At 47.9% G+C, this 17322-nt stretch overlaps 2 protein-coding genes across 4 annotated transcripts in view; one reads left to right on the forward strand and one right to left on the reverse strand.

The window, feature by feature from the left end:
* Positions 1-4259, forward strand: part of TESC (tescalcin) — a 33481-nt gene extending 29222 nt beyond the window's left edge. Inside the window, exons 4-8 of the mRNA XM_083717739.1 lie at positions 1374-1513; positions 2470-2531; positions 2667-2774; positions 3284-3331; positions 3932-4259. Coding sequence (XP_083573865.1) covers positions 1374-1513; positions 2470-2531; positions 2667-2774; positions 3284-3331; positions 3932-4009 — 436 coding nt within the window. The 3' untranslated portion in view covers positions 4010-4259. The remainder of the gene's footprint in view (positions 1-1373; positions 1514-2469; positions 2532-2666; positions 2775-3283; positions 3332-3931) is intronic.
* Positions 4232-17322, reverse strand: part of FBXW8 (F-box and WD repeat domain containing 8) — a 63230-nt gene continuing 50139 nt past the window's right edge. For 2 of the 3 annotated variants that reach the window (XM_083717303.1, XM_083717302.1), the window contains 4 exons: positions 16951-17078; positions 9381-9554; positions 7233-7349; positions 4232-5861 (listed from right to left, as the gene is read on the reverse strand). In XM_083717303.1, the coding sequence (XP_083573429.1) occupies positions 5717-5861; positions 7233-7349; positions 9381-9554; positions 16951-17078 (564 nt within the window). In that variant the 3' untranslated portion in view covers positions 4232-5716. The remainder of the gene's footprint in view (positions 5862-7232; positions 7350-9380; positions 9555-16950; positions 17079-17322) is intronic. The other variant, XM_083717304.1, reaches the window with a different exon arrangement.

Consider the following 17322-nt stretch of genomic DNA (forward strand, 5'->3'; position numbering starts at 1 on the left):
TTATTATGAAACCAGAGGATGGGAGTGTTCTCTCTCTTGTGCTCAGGTCCTGCTTGCTGGTTTCCCAAAAGCCAATGTGAGAAAAGGATGCTGGGCCTGATCGAGAAGGCTTTTCTTACGCCCAGTGCTGTTGCTGCCATTTATTTATTTTTGCAACATCCACATGGTTTCATCCTCAAAATGCCAATGCATGCTTTTTAAATGCTGTTGACCTAGATTTCCCCTTGCCACAGAAAATCCAGTTAGTCAGACCAACTCATCACGCCTCTGCAGTTACTTTTGGTGTAGACAATCCTTAGCACTTGGGCTGTGTGTGTGACGCATTCCATTCTTCTATGGATTTGTATGCAAATGGCAATTGTCACATTTAAATTCTGTAAGTAAACAATTTATCCTCTGCTTATTTTAATCACAGTTTATATACTGCTTGATTGTAAGCAGAAGGGAAAACCTCAAAGCAGTTTACCGAAAGAAGAGAACAATGACGTTATCAGTAAAGACGTGAAGCTTTCAAATTAAAATCAGTGATCAGGTAAAAGCAGATTAAAACACATGTCGGCATTCTGCATATTTGGATAAAGGTAAAGGGACCCCTGATCATTAGGTCCAGTCGTGACCGACTCTGGGGTAGCAGCGCTCATCTCGCTTTATTGGCCGAGGGAGCCGGTGTACAGCTTCCGGGTCATGTGGCCAGCAGGACTAAGCTGCTTCTGGTGAACCAGAGCAGTGCATGGAAACGCCTTTTACCTTCCCGCCGGAGCGGTATCTATTTATCTACTTGCATTTTGACATGCTTTCGAACTGCTAGGTTGACAGGAGCTGGGACCGAGCAACAGCAGCTCACCCCGTCACGGGGATTCAAACCGCCAACCTTCTGACCGCAAGTCCTAGGCTCTGTGGTTTAACCCACAGCGCCACCCACCTCCCTGCATATTTGGATAGGCTTGCCTTAAAAAGAAAAAAAGTTTTTAAGCTGTTGCTGGAGAGGTACCTGCCTCGAGTCAATAGGCAGGGAGTTCCAAAGTTTGAGTGCTGCCACAATGAAAGATTTGAGTTTTTACAAATGTGTTGATTTTATTCAAATGTCTGGGACACCCTCACACAGCAGCAAACCCATTTCTAAATAAGGCTGTGCCTTTGCAAAGACACTTCCCTCACCCCATCTCACCCCCCAAAAGCACAGGGGCCGATGGGTGTGTAGAACAAGGGTTGCCAACATGGTGCCCTCCAGTTTCTGCTGGGCCCTGACTCCCATCCCCCCGGCTATTGCCCATGCTGACTAGGGCTGCATTGGGAGCCCAGCCAGAGGATGGAGGGCTCTATATTAGGTGTTCCTCATGTCGAAAGTGTTCTGAGTGCTTTTGTGCCGATAGGAACCTGAGAGAATCATCGGATGGGTTCGCGGAGGAGATCAACTTCGAAGACTTCTTGACGATCATGTCCAATTTCAGGCCCATCGAGATGGACATGGACGACGAGCAGCTCGATCGATTCCGGAAGAAGAAGCTAAAATGTAAGGTGCTCCTCTTTCTCGATCGAATCTGTTGCTTTGTTGGCAGACGGGAGGAATGGTCTGCATGAACCCACTGTGTTCATGTTTAGCTGTAAAGAGTGTGGTGCCTGGAGTTTCCCCCCTTCTTCCATGTCCACTGTGTGTCCTCCCATCTCCCACTTCAAAGCCATCTAGTGGAGAAACGTTTTTCCTATCAAGGGCCACATTTCGTTCTGGACAAATGAAGGTGCTTTGGATAAAGAGCTGATCCTGTACTTATTGAGAGCTGCCAGGGTGGTTATTGTAGAAATAGCTTTTAAAAGGAACTCTTTAGGGGGATTAATTAAGGATTTATAGTACAGTCAGAATCTGGTCCGTAGCTATTACGGAAAAATTAAGTCGAAGGTTAAGGTATACCAGAGGATGCCCCTCCCCTCCTATCATTTTCAGCCAGGGGGTAAAAATTCATTTCATGACAGGGATAATGTTCAAAGGCGTCCTGTGAATTATGCTCTTTGGCATTCTTGGTGACTTTTCATCGTCAAGAGAGAACATCATAAGCCCTTGAGGACAATATCCCAAGATTTATAAGTAAAGCAAATCCTATATTTTAAGAAAGAATATGTTACTATGCTCCAGTATCAGTAATTGCCCCCCCCCCATGGGCTATGAGTGAGATGACCCACATTTTTGGTCCGTGTGTGTTTAATTTTCATTTGCATTCAAGCTGTGGTTATTTTTGTAAGTCATTAAATTATATGTTCTTGATTTTGCACACATGCACACAAACAACCTTCCCCTGCCTACTGGCACAAGAACTCTGTTGGTGTTTGATACAGTCCCTGATTTGATCTGTTAGGCTCAGTTACTATTGTGCGGGGTAAATATGGGCTTTGAATGAATTTATTTCACGCATAGTACTGTGCTTTTAAGCTGTTTACTCCTGACCCTAATTTATTTTGCCTTCTCTCCCCTAGTTCTTTTCCACATGTACGATGCAGACAGTGACGGCAAGATCACTCTGCAGGAATACAGGAATGTAATGTATTATTATTATTATTATTATTATTATTATTATTATTATTTGGGCATCCCACTCGCTTAACTGCACTTTCAATGACCTGGCACCGCTCCTCCTCCTCCAACCAGTTTGCAACTTGCTTCTGCCCTCCAGATTGTGCAAGAGATGCTTTCGGGGAACCCCCACCTGGATAAGGAATCGGCGAGGTCCATCGCAGACGGAGCCATGATGGAGGCTGCCAGCATCTGCGTGGGGCAAATGGTAGGCTGAGCGCAACGCTGCAGATGACCAGCACACAGTCATTCCGAGGAGAGGAAGGCGTGTAGATCAGTGGTAGAGCATCTGCTTGCCCGCAGGAGGTCCCAGGTTCAATCCCCATCTCCAGATAGTGCTTGGAAAGATGGGGGGATGGAGAGGTACAAAGCAGGTTTGAACGCCCCAGACACCCACTGATGCTATTCCGCTGTGTGTCTCTCTGCCCCCACACCTGACATCAGGTGTGTGGCATGTGGGTGTGTTTAAAAAAAAATGGACTGGTGGGCCAAGTTTGGCCCAGGTTCCCCACCCATTTTAATGTTGAATTGTGTTTTTCCTTGATTGTGCATTAAGGTTGTGCTGTAAGCCCTTTTAGGAAAACGTCGCCCTTAAGAATGGCATGTAGGTTTTTGCTTTGAGTTAAGAAGTAAGAGCCCTCCGTTTTTTCTCAGAACGCCTCCTCTGCCCCCAATAGACTTTCACCGCTCGACGTAATGTTTCTGTTCTTGTTGCAGGAGCCGGATCAAGTATACGAGGGAATCACATTTGAAGACTTCCTTAAGGTTAGAAAGGATGCTCACCCTATTGCTTGGTGGAAGTGATGGAGACCAACCTGTGGGAGGGGCGGGGGCAGGGAGGGAGGGACACAGTGCTAGGCTTTCTGTTACCTCTAAAATTGGATCCTGTTTTACAGGTTTAAATTGCCTTAACCCCGATTAATATGTTTTTATATTGCTGTTTCATTGGTTTTAGGCTGCATTTTAATGATTTTTTTTCCTGTTTAAAAATTGCACATTGAGAGATTTCATAAACATTAAGGTGTCATATAAATGCTTCTAAATAAGAAAAGTGGGAGAAGTATCCTGACAGCAAGAACTGTTTGAGAAAGGACCTGTTACTTGGGGGCAGAGTGGGGGAGCCTTCCCCACCAGAGACCTTTGGTCCGTTTGGGATGCTTCAGACAAGGGCAGGGACAGGTTTGACTGGCTTGCTTACAAGGCTATTCCCCTCCAGCTCTATGACTTGAGTGCACTCATAAGAGTAGCAGATGCCCAATCTGCAGCTTATCAGCAACAGACCTTAGTTTGTGGCCTGTATCATTAAAAGGGCCCTTAACCTGTACTCATGGCTCAAGCTTGCTTTTGTTGCCTCTCCACCGGCAGATCTGGGAAGGCATAGACATCGAGACCAAGATGCACGTTCGCTTCCTGACCATGGAGCCGATTGCGATGTGCTACTGACCACGGAGAAGTTGGGACTGAGGTGTTGGTGCCTTCTGGAGCGACCTGGGACGGAAACCGTCAGGTGGTCGATACGGGTATTAAGGGGGAACTGCATCTCCCACGGCTGGGGCAGGTTTTATTGCAGGGGGGCGTTGCAGGTTTAGGAATTGATGTGCCTGGCTTTGGCTTTACAGCTATTTTCTCTCTCTTGTCTACACTAAAAAGCCTCATAGCCTCAAATCATCAATAAAGCAGGTTTTGTTTTTAATTCTTGGCAGAAGCTTGCTTACTTGTGGATCCTGTGATCAGATACAGTCATGGGACTCAACTTAAAAAAAAAAACTGGGTGCTCTTCTTGACCAAGGGTGAGGAATCAGATCCAGATTATCTTGCATCTATCTACTATATATATATATATGAGAAAGTGATTTCTGTCTGTTGTCTTAAAATATTGTTACTGAACTTGGCGTGAGGGTTCCCAGGGCAGGGTCGGTGCTCTCTGTTGACCTTTGCAAGCTAGCCACTATTTTGAACCAAGATGGTGGACTGAAACATGACTTTGGCATGACTTCACCTGTTCTTTGGCATAAGCTTGACCGCCACTCAGGATATCACCACCATGAGGGTTCCTAAGATTTGGCATGGGGTTCTTCGTTGACATTTGATTGCCAGGTGCCATTTTGAATCAAGATGGCAAACGAAAAACGTGACTTTGGATTCATTGCTCCAAAAATTGAAGGAAGTCATGTGCCAAACTCACAAATTACACCATCCATTGGGGGGGGTGGTTCTACAAAATCCTGGGCGGTCCAAGCACTCTTCACTAATTGTGAAATAAAACTGGAGAAACAGGCCCCAAGGAACATGGGATGCCCTGTGTAGCATTAAACATGCCACTTTGTTATTCCCAGTTGGTACGGTTATATTTATATCCACTAAATCACATACCAAAGAATTCACAACATTAAAACAATAGAATGCATACGGTAAAAGCACAGGAAACAATTTAAAAGCAAAAAAAGTTTAAAAACGAGCACCAATAAACCATTGTAGGAGATGTGGTTGAGTCTAATATACCAAGGTACCCTGGTATTTAATTTTAACAAATCTTATTTCTTTACATCATCATCAATAGAAAAGGTTGTTTGTTTGTTTGTGTAAATATGTCCAGAAGCATGTTATAACTTCCCAAGTGTGTTTCAAGGGCTATCTGACACCTTGGGAGGAAATGGTAAGTGATTTACACATGCTTTCAAGAGGCCCTGTAGTTCACTTGCTATCTCACTGGTCGTGGTCCCAGCCATCACGTTCCCCAGCCCCATAAAGTAACCTAAAAGATCAGGCCTGGGCCCAAGGTTAGGAAGTCCGGTCTCTCTACCTGCTTGGCTCCCTGTTTTAACTACTCCCTTCTGCTCCTCCTCTTCTTCCTCCTCTGGTCCTGAGTCACTTTGGGCCAGCACTTCTCCATTCCTACTGCACCAGGCCTGGGTTTTACAAAGCTCTGCACCCTGCCCACTGCATCCGCTCCATCCCTCGTCGTCCTCTGCCTCGCTGCATCCAGGTGGGTTTTAGGGGGTGTCACCCAGGATCATCTTCGCATTCTTCTCTGTGAGTTTCTGCGGCAGCCGCTGCTGTGACCCAAACACCTTCCTGTGGACGTGGGCACCGTCCTTCCTGCTCCACATTGGTTGGCCTTTGATCAGCACCTCCTACTTCCCGCCGCAGCTAGATGTTGTCGTAGGGGACCGCCAGGCCAATATTGTAGTTGTAGCCTGTTGTTTCGTTGTAAGAGGAGCGGCAGATAGGAAGGATGCTCTCTGCAGCCAGCTGGTCCACCGAGAACTCATACGCATAGATGATTCCTCGATGTCTGATTTGGGGAGAGAATAATAATAATAAATTTTTATTTTTACCCCGCCCTCCCCAACCAAGACATAATTAGCATGATTAGCATGCATATTATTGTTGTTGTTGTTATTGTTGTTGTTATTATTATTATGACTCCTTAGTCACCTGTTACCTAGAAACTCCAAGCAACTTAGATTGACAAAACATAAACATAACCGCATTATACCATTGTGGGAAAAAGGAGCACAACATTCATTTCATTTGTATACTGGCCTTCATCCAAAGATCACAGGGAAATCCACAGCGTAAAAATACAAAATAGAAACACAAAATATGCAATAAAACAAAAGCAGAACAAACCAATAACCCGCCCCCCCACAGACACATTTAAAAGGTCACAGAAGGTTAAATCAGCGTAATGCTCGATTGAAGAGAGGTGTTCTCGCCTGGTGCCTAAATATTTTTTGGTGGGAGGGGGCAAGCCTCCATATGAAACATTAACATATTACCGTATTTTTTGCTTTATAAGACTCACTTTTTCCCTCCTAAAAAGTAAGGGGAAATGTGTGCGCGTCTTATGGAGCGAATGCAGGCTGCGCAGCTCTCCCAGAAGCCAGAACAGCAAGAGGGATCGCTGCTTTCACTGCGCAGCGATCCCTCTTGCTGTTCTGGCTTCTGAGATTCAGAATATTTTTTTTCTTGTTTTCCTCCTCCAAAAACTAGGTGCGTCTTATGGTCTGGTGCGTCTTATAGAGTGAAAAATACGGTAATACAGAAACAAACACATCCTCTATCTATCTATCTATCTATCTATCTCTCTATCTATCTATCTATCTATCTATCTATTTATTTCTGAATATATTGATGGTCTTTTTACCAAGGTAACTGTGAGCAACTTAGACAAAAATCTAAAAGACAGTCCCAAAACATGCCACCACTCAAGGAGGCCACAGATGATTAAGAGCCAAAGGCCTGGCCAAAAAAAGAAATATTTTTGCCCGGAGCCTAAAGGGGACGGTGACGCCTGGCCACAGAAAGCTTTTGCAGCACAGGTACTGTGGGACAGATTCACTCAGCCCCACAAAGGCCATGGGGAAGAAAGGCAAGTCTTTACCCCAGACTGAAAGGTGCCCAGGAGACCTCACTGGAGAGACTATCCCATAGATGGGGAGCCATAGCTGAAAGGCCCTTCATAGGCAATTCCACATGAGCTGGACTGTCCACAGGGTGGTCAATCCAGACATGGCTGCAGTCATTATTCCCGTCAACTCTATTAACCCTCCCACCTCAGTTTTCAGCATTCAGGGGTGTGGCCCACTCACATTCCCTGCTTCTCAGACTCTTAGCCCTCTTTCTGCTTAGTCAAACTGCTGCCCCTGTGGTTGGTTCTTACCTTCGATGAGCCGTCAGGTCATCATCCATGATGCTGGCGCCTCGGGGAACCTTCTCGTCAGGGATATTGGCGGTGAGGAGGCTGTGGCTGTTGAACCAGATGTGGCGGACAGGGTGCCTGGAGGGAAAAAGGAATGTTGTTGGTGTTTCTGTTTAACTTTTTTTTTTTTTTAATCTTAATGGGAGTCACGATTAACATTTCTAAATATGACATGCAAGTTCTTTTAATAGTTTCTCTCCCCACCCCCACTGTTAAAAATGTATTGTCATTAAAATGCAGAGTTGATTGGAACAAAACTCTACACCCACACACACATGAAAATGCCAAGTGAAAAAAATGCATTTCCATGCACAAATGACAACATGAACGTTGCATTAGCAAGGGGTGCAGGGAACTGCCCAATATTCATAGCAAAATCAACATTTGTTATCTGCGCATCTAAACTCAAGTCATTTGCAGGCAGATTTCCTATGGATACAAAATCAACACACAATGATCCATATGACCGCCCTGAACAATTTGTCTTTTTTCCACTTTTGAAAAGTAGGCTTGTCTCCAACAAAGCCATATTCAAGAGCAGACCTACTGAAACCAACGGCCTTGCATAAATTGTGTCCGCTAACTTCAATAGGTCTACTCAGAGTAACAAACCTGGTGCCCTCCAGAGGTTTTGGTCCAGAACTCAGGCTGATGGGAATTGCAGTCCAAAAATATCTGGCAGGCAACCAGGTGGTGCCGGTTGTTCCGAAAGTCTCCATTTGCTGCTTTTTCTTGTTTTGAGTTAATTGGGTCAGTGCAGTGGCACTGGAGCGGAAGGGGAGAGAAGGGGGTGGGTCTCCATTCAAGCCAATAATAATAATAATAATAGTATTTTTGCTTTTAGCACCACCCAATGGACAATTGCTGAAGTGCAGTCAGATTCCTGAAGCAGGGCAAGGGGAAAAGGCAGCTTCAGCAGATGCTCTGAGAGCCTCCAAGTGGTGCTGGACTCCGATTCCCATCAGCCCCAGGCAGCATGACCACGGATGATGGGAGATGGAGTCCAACATGGTTCCCCCATACCTGACTTATCAGGGCTGGGGTTAAACCTGGTGCTCGTCCTGCCCAGAGAAGAGCCACTTAAATTAATGGACAGAAGTCAGGCATCCAAAATCCTTTTAACCAGAGATGCCAGAAGCAGGAATTAAAAGATGCACTCGGGTATTTTATTATATTTGTAAAAAAATATTTAGATCCCACTATTCCTAGATAAAGAAAAGAACCGCCACCCCCGAGCAGTTTGCCATTTATACATAAAGCCATACAACGAAAACCAGTGGCAAAGAGTTCTGCAGGACTGGGCTGATAACACTCAAGGCTTGGCTTCTAAATGAAGGCACTCGCTGGCACTAGAAATCACCGAATCTGGGATGTAAGCATTCAAGCAGCCCCTGTAAGACAGGGCAATGCCACTGAGAGTGGAATTAACCATTTGGGAGTCCCAAAGCATGGAACTAGACAAATACATTTTTTCAAAATACATAACCACAGAGCAGCTGAGACCATATAACACTGGTCGTGAGAGACCTGCATTGGCTCCCAGTACGTTTCCGAGCACAATTCAAAGTGTTGGTGCTGACCTTTAAAGCCCTAAATGGCCTCGGCCCAGTATACCTGAAGGAGTGTCTCCATCCCCATCGTTCAGCCCAGACGCTGAGGTCCAGCTCTGAAGGTCTTCTGGCGGTTCCCTCCCTGCGAGAAGCGAGGTTACAGGGAACCAGGCAGAGGGCCTTCTCGGTAGTGGCGCCCGCCCTGTGGAACACCCTCTCATCAGATGTCAAGGCAATAAGCAACTATCTGACTTTTAGAAGACATATGAAGGTAGCCTTGTTTAGGAAAGTTTTTAATGCTTAATGCTGTATTGCATTTTTAATATTCAGTTGGGAGCCGCCCAGAGTGGCTGGGGAGGCCTGGCCAGATGGGCAGGGTATAAGTAATAATTGATGATGATGATGATGATGATTGCAGTAGTCTCCCCTCACCAAAGCTCCACCTGCCCACCTCCTTACTTAGCAGGTGCTGCTGCTAGTCAGCCTCAGCGTTGCCCCTTAGGCAAGTACCCGCCCCCCTTGCTGTAATGGAACAGCCTCCAGCAGCAGCTGACTTTACCTGGCATGGATTTCCCAGAGCTTGGTGCCCATCCTCTGGTCCCACACACAGACCAGACCCTCTTCCCCTCCACTGACGATCTTCCAGTCGTCCATCTGCACAGAAGAGACTCCCAGCTGGTGGCCGTAGAGGGAGCAAACGGAGGCACTTATGCGGAGGTCAAAAACCCTCACCCTAAGACAAAGACAGAAATGCAGTCAAGTCTCGTGTCACTGGCACAACTCCAGAAGAGATGGTTCCAGCAAGATCTACTTGGAACCACGTTAGATTTCATACGTGCCGACAGCCAGCCTCTCACTAGTTGAGCCATCTATGAGAGGCAGTGTGGTGCAGCGGTTAGAGTGCCAGAATTAAGACCTGGGAGAGCAGGGTTCAAATCCCCAAGTCGGCCACAAAGCCTGACCCACCTCGCAGGGTTATTATTGTGGTTATTAACTGAGGAAGGAGAGAGCCATGTACACAACCCTGAGCTCCTTGGAGGAAAAAGGTGGGATAGAAATGCCCTAAATGAAATGGATGTTTATACGTAAGAACATGGGACGAGCCCTGCCAGATCAGGCCAATGGCCCATCTAGTAGCCAACCACATGCCCATGGAAAGCCCACAAAGCAGGGCACAAGTGCAACAGTGCTCTTGGCTCCTGATTCGCAGCAACTGGCATTCAGCAACATGTTGCCTCTGAAAGTGGAAGTAGAACCCAGAATCGCCATTGATAGTGTTAGCTGCTATGGGAGGGGTTCCCAAAGTGCGGTCCACAGACCCCTTCATTCAGGTGGTCCGCAGCACATCTGCAATTAAAAATCATGTAGCACCTAGGACAGCGCATGACAATTGCTACAAGAGGCAGAAGAATCCGTCAACAACCTCAGCAATTTTTAAGTGGGGGGAAATGGTTTGGGGACGGCTGCTCCAATTATTATTATTGTTATAAGTTCCCCACCCATCTGACTGCGTTTCCCCAGTCATTCTGGGTGGCTTCCAACATACAGTGGTACCTCGGGTTACAGATGCTTCAGGTTACAGGCACTTCAGGTTACAGACTCCTCTAACCCAGAAATAGTACCTTGGGTTAAGAACTTTGCTTCAGGTTGAGAACAGAAATCATGCGGCGGTGGTGCGGCGGCAGTGGGAGGCCCCATTAGCTAAAGTGGTGCTTCAGGTTAAGAACAGACCTCCAGAACAAATTAAGTTCTTAACCCGAGGTACCACTGTACAGAAAAACACAATAAAACATTAAAAGGCTTCCCTATACAGGGCTACCTTCAGATGTTTCTACGAATTTGTCTAAACCCCTTAAAAAAACTTAAGAAGAGTTTTGTTGGATCAAGCCAATGGCCCATCTAGTCCAACATCCTGTTCTCACAGCGGCCAACCAGATCCCACATGGGAGGCCTGCAAGCAGGACCTGAGTGCTCCCCCCACTTTGAATATCAGCTGCTGGCAGTCATATGGCGCATGGCCTCCGGCAATGGAGGCAGAACACAGCCGTTGTGGCTAGTGGCCACGGATGGCCTTCTCTTCTGTGGGTTTGTCTAATCCTCTTTTAAAGCCATCCAAGTTGGTGGCAATCATCACTGCCTCCTGAGGGAGCCCAAATTCCACCATTTAAGTCTGCACTAGGGGAAGAAGTTATTTCTTCTGTCTGTCCTGAATCTTTCAGCTTCATTGGACGGCCCAGAATTGGACGGTGTAATATGTTGAAACCATCTTGCCCTGATGAGCAAGCTGGCTGCTGGATTCTGCACCAGCTGAAGTTTCTCTAACCATCTTTAGAGACGCGGGTGATGATGTGGTCTAAACAACAGAGCCTAGGACTTGCCGATCAGAAGGTCGGCGGTTCGAATCCCTGCAGCGGGGTGAGCTCCCGTTGCTCAGTCCCTGCTCCTGCCAACCTAGCAATTTGAAAGCGCGATGTGCAAGTAGATAAATAGGTACTGCTCTGGCGGGAAGGTAAAAGGCGTTTCCGTGCGCTGCTCTGGTTTGCCAGAAGCGGCTTAGTCATGCTGGCCGCATGACCCAGAAGCTGTACACCAGCTCCCTCAGCCAGTAAAGCGAGATGAGCGCCGAAACCTCAGAGTCGTCCACAACTGGACCTAACAGTCAGGGGTCCCTTTACCTTTACCTATAATGTGTTGTGGTAATCTAACCTAGAGGTCCCCGGAACAGAGATGCAAGAAGTTATTGTGAGCTACTAACACTCATGAACCCCTCTCTCTGTGCTTCCTCTAGGGAAGTGAGGGGCATTATGAATATACACCGCAGCCTAGCAAAAACATCCAAGAAAGGTGTGACGTGGAGTCAGTCAGGGGTGCGGACTGGGAAGGCAGAGGGGCTGGGAGAGCTGCTTCTCAGCCTGAGGTTTCCCACTGCTGGGTTCAAAGAGGCTGTGGGAGAGTTGAGCAAGTGCATGGATGCAGGAGGTAGGGCTTAGCAGTCTGATCATCCAAAACCGCTGAAGATGAAATCATTGCAGATTGCCAAAAAGGTGTGTGTGTGTGTGTGTGTGTGTGTGTGTAACAACGACAGAGCCCAGAGAGTAGAGCGGGAACCGCCACAGAGGCTGCTGGAAAAGGAATGGAAGCTAATCCTTGGGAAATGATGAACTGCGGAAGCTGGGAGGCCCGAACGGATGACAGGAGGACACTCCCTGTGCCAGCACTTCCATTGTTCAGGATCCCTGCTCCGATCTGGAGGCTGTTCCAAAAAAACAAATCCAAAGCTTCCCCTCCTTCCCTCCCTCCTCCCCGCATTGCCCTTCTCTAATGAAACCGCCCGGCAGGAGCCTGGGAATAGCTCCGTTCCGACAATTAGAACAAAAAGGAGGACAAAGGCTTCCGACCGGGTGGCATCCATCTGACAGGCTGGAGAAGGGAAATGAGCGTGCTCAGGCAGGCTGGGCCACGCGCAACACCTCCACTGCCGCTTGTCAGAGCATCCACAGATGGAGTAAACAAAGGCTGTCTCCCGCTCTTCCTCTTGCCTGGGTGGGGGGCTGCGCAGAGCTCGGCACTGGGCGAAACCGAAGCGCTGCTTCCAAGCCCCCGTCCATGACAGCGTGCGGCCTGGCGAGCTGCCCGCCGGCGTCGTGTATGATAATCAGGCCGCCTTCCATCTACTGAGCCCTGGCTGAGTCGTCGCGGTTTCATTTGCAAGGACCCGGCTTCCAGGCATCCGTTCCCGGGGGCGGGGCAGGGGGAGGCAAAAGACACTTTTCAAGTTGTTGTTGCTTTTGTGCGGCGGGGAAGTCTTACCAACTCCATCTCCCAGGCTTTGGCTACCAACGCCAGAGCACTGTGGTTCCGCAATGATTGAACCTTGAAAAGGATGGAATTAGGGAGCTGGGTTTAGGATTTAGGGACCTGGGAATCTCAGGGGTGCTGTCTTCTCTCCCCCTCCCCCCCAGCTATGAAGCTCACTGGGTGATCTTTAGGCAGTTACTACCTGTCACTTAACCTACCTCACAGGGTTGCTGCTGCTGTTTTTTAAATTAGTTTTTATTAACGACTGTGTGTTAGAAAACATAGAACTAAGCTATATCGCCAACCAAGTGCACCACATAATCCCACACATCCTGGAAGGTGAAACGAAACAATGGGTGCACTTGGAGGTAGATAAAACCAGAAAAAACCCACTATGGCGTACCCGTTCCTCGAAAACAAACTAAGGAAAATTCCTGCAACACTAAACAGGTTCACATGGCCCATGCTTAAAGGAAAACTGGCCCAAACCCCATCCTCACTGATTCCCCTGTCTCACAAGGTGGTTGTGAGAGCAAAAGGGGGAAGAAAGAAACATGCACGCTGCTCTGAATTGTGTGCATGAAATAAATATAAATTTAAATGAAATGAAGCAAGTACAGTGGTGCCCCGCAAGACGAACGCCTCGCAAGATGAAATACCCGCTAGACGAAAGGGTTTTCCGTTTTGGAGGCGCTTCGCAAAACGAATTCCCCTATGGGGTTGCTTCACAAGACGAAAAAAATCTTGCATCCCCCGGCGGGTTTTTTTCGCTTTTTTCGCCCTTTTCTTAAGCCGCTAAGCTGCTTATCAGCTGTTCCGCTGATAAGCCGCTTAACAGCTGATCGCTGGAAGCCGCTTGACAGCTGTAGCGCTAATCCGCTAAGCTGTCAATGGGCTTGCTTCGCAAGACGAAAAAACCGCTAGACGAAGAGAATCGCGGAACGGATTCTTTTCGTCTAGCGAGGCACCACTGTATCTAGTCCTCAGGCCCATGGGGAGAGGCTTGGAAGTACAGTGGCACCTTGGGTTACAGACGCTTCAGGTTACAGACTCCGCTAACCCAGAAATAGTACCTCGGGTTAAGAACTTTGCTTCAGGATGAGAACAGAAATGGTGCGGTGGTGGTGCGGAGGCAGCAGGAGGCCCCATTAGCTAAAGTGGTGCTTCAGGTTAAGAACAGTTTCAGGTTAAGAACGGACCTCCGGAACAAATTAAGTTCTTAACCCAAGGTACCACTGTAAGGACAACGTCTGATAACTCCCAGAAGCTGGAGAGAGGCTAAGTGCTTAAATATGTTTCCATTTTTGTGTTGCTTTATCCCTGATATGTTTCCTGCCCTGAGTTTCTTTGGGAAGAAGGGTGGGAAATAAATTTAAACCCTCCTCCTCCAGTGCACAGGAGATGGTGCTTTACGGCTACACAAAACCACTTGACCCTCAGTTTGGAGGAAAGGAGAGCAAAAGGTGACACGAAGGAAGTGTAAATGAAATTATGTACAGCATGGAGAAAGAAGGTAGAGGAAAGTTTCTGTCCTTACCACCCCCCTGACTCTCCTAACACAAGAACTTGTGTTCTTCTTCATGTGCCTCCTCCACGAGAGGTCTGGAAAGTGTCAACACGAGAACCTTTTGTACGGTGGCTGCCCATTTGTGAAATGCTCTCGCCAGGGGCGTTCTCCTGGCGCCTTCATTATACACTTTTAGGTGCCAGGCAAAAATAGACAGACAGACAGACAGACAGACAGACAGACAGACAGACAGAGATAGTTGTACCTCGGAAGTCGAACGCCTTGTGACATTTTGGCTCCTGAACGCCGCAAACCTGGAAGTGAGTGTTCCGGTTTGCTGACATTCTTTGGAACCCAAATGACAGACGCGAGTTCCGATTGGCTGCAGGAGCTTCCTTGGTTTCCGAATGTTTTGGAAGTCGAATGGTCTTCCAGAACGGATTCCCTTTGACTTCCGAGGTACGCCTATACTCAGGATCGATTTGAAAAAGCACTTCTTCACCCAGCACAAAGTTGAATGATGGAACTAGCTCCTGCAGAAGGCAGTTAGGCTCTGAAAATCCAGAAAGGGGAAACAACATACCTTTGAATCTGATCCCGGACCAAAGTGCCACCTGGGGCCTGATGCATGGAGGGGGGGGGAGCAAGGTACAGGGAGGGAGACAGGTGTGTAAGAAGGGGAGAAGGAAAGAGCAGGGAGCTATTACCCAGCTAGCCTTTGGCCACCGTGCGACATCCCTTTGGTGCGGTGTGCTGGACCATTTAAATAATTAACACCCTGTCTCTCCCCCCGCCAAAAAGAAGAAAGAAAAAGAAAAGGTGGCGGGGAGGAGGGGGAATCTAAAAATTGGATGTGGAGGGATGTGGGTTTGTTTTTTTTTAAAGCACTCTAATCTTTACACGCTGATGACTTTGAGCGCTTCTATGTCTGCCAACAGACACTGAGCGGTGGGGGGGGGGGGGGAGAGACGTAAGACTGGCCAAGATGAGGAGATAAAGGGGTGGGGAGCCGCAAATCAGCTAAATAGGATCTGGAATTCATTCACGTGAAAATCCTTTTTTGTTTTGGCCACCTGAGAGACATCAACTGCAACCCAACCTACATGATTGCCACTGTTTGGTGGCGGTGATGCCGAGGGGGTGGGGGTGGGTTCTCTTTTTGGCACGTGCGATTCTCCCTTAGGTTATTTCCCTACTTCAAAATTTCAGGAAGTGAGGTTTAAAATGCCAAACTCATTTCTTTCTCCTTTTTTTCCACGAGTGTCCGCAGGAAAGAGGAGGGCCTCATTCCAAGAGGCCTCACTGGGCAGTAGTACACCAACTGTGTCCACCAAATGGCTTTAAAAAATATATTATTTTGGGGTGGGGTGGGGAGAAGAGGAATAAAGGAGGGACTCTTCCCGCAGAGCTTGCAAAACAACGACAGGACAGAACAAAGCAAAGCGAGGTGTGCTGTCCAGCCATGACCTAATATTGCGTCTGATTTTCTGAAAAGTTTATGCAGACTCTTGCCTCTGGTGTGCAGTGCAATTCTGTGAAAGGCGACAGGTAAGCTGCTACAAAGGTACAGCCACGTTTGGGGTGGGGTGCCAAGATCCAGGCCGGCCCAAGACATTTGGGAAGGTGTTGTACCTCGGTGGCAGAGCATCAATCCCCAACGGCATCTTCAGGCAGGGCTGGGAAATACTCCTGCCTGAAATCCCCCCAAGAGCTGCTGCCAGTCAGTGTAGACCAGGGATGCCCAACAGGCCGATCGCGATCTACTGGTAGATCCCCACGAGGTTTTGGTAGATCGTGGTCGATCTCTGGATCCCTTTCCTTAGCGTCATTAAAACTGACTCCTGCCCCGCTCCCTCGCCACGCCCTCCATTGTTGTATGATCTCTGGAAGGGAAGACGGAGCTTTCTCTGTGCTGCTGTTTTGATCCATTTGTGAGTGAGTAAAAAAAACAGGGCTTTTCACCTCCCTAAAAAAAGCACTCAACAACTTTGAGCTGAACCCCCCCCCCCAAAAAAAAACAAGGGTAGATGACTGTCAGTTTTTAATTCTGAAAGTAGATGGCAGTCTCTTGAGAGTTGGCCACCCCTGGTGTAGACAATACTGAGCTAGACGGACCAAGGGTCTGACTCAGTGTAAAGCAGTTTCCTATGTTTTGGTACCGGATGAAAATTACAAGATGGCGCCTCCCTGCCGCAGTCCACATGCAAGAGTCCACCAGACTGGTTGATTCGTGTTATTGTGTGCACTGTGGTTCAGAGCAGCATGATAGGTTTGGGGGTCCAGGACAAACTGCCTTTCCCCTTAGCAACCTGCCCAGTTCATCTGAGGCCCTTCTCTGCATGCCACCTATAAGGGAAGGCTGGAGGTTGAACATGGCCTTTTCTGTAGTAGCCCCCAAGTGTATGGAATGCTGTGTCTCAGGAAGCCTGCCTGGTACCTACTCTCTTTTTGTCCTAGGCACCAGGCAAATACATTTTTTGTTTCCTGGGCACCTGGGTGGTATCCACCGTTGAATGTTTTTATTCTGTTTCTGATGTGTATATTTTTATTTACTGGATTCTATTCCCACAAATCGATTTGGGTCTTTTGGGTTGTATACAGTTAGTCCTACTAAGAGTAAATCCATCAACATGAATGAGCCTAAGTGAGCCTCGCCTATTAATTTTCAACGGGTCTTCTTTGAGTAGGACTAAGTGTTGGAGGCAACCCTTTTTATGTGTGGGAAGCAAAATTAAAAGTTCAACAAATCTAACCTGACCAAATGGGCCGTACACAGCTCAGCGTGTGCCGTGTGGGGTCCCCTGCCCCACCTCCTTGGGTGTACCTTCTGTCCTTGTTCCCAGCCACCAGCAGGGAGGGAGGGCTGTCTCGGAGATTGACGCAGGAGAAGTCCCCCAAGGAGCTTCCGAGCTGCGCTGTGCACTGTCCCGTTTCCAAGTTGTAGAGAAGGATCTGGGGGGAAAAACACACCATGGGAATGCAGATTGTCAACCAAGGGTTAGGGGAAAGGGTGGGGATCTTCTGGCCTTGCAGACCAGTCTTCGCCTGCCAGGGGGTCCAAAGTGGCCTGCACAGCTATTCCCTCCCCCCGCCAAACCTACCTATCCTTAGGTGATATCACTGGGTGATGACAACCAAGGGGTGGGAGGGTGGAGTTCAATTCTGCTGGGGTCTGCTCTGCTAGTGCATTCCCTGC

The sequence above is a fragment of the Podarcis gaigeae genome (assembly GCF_964106915.1).
Source record: "Podarcis gaigeae genome assembly, chromosome: 16".
NCBI lineage: Eukaryota > Metazoa > Chordata > Lepidosauria > Squamata > Lacertidae > Podarcis > Podarcis gaigeae.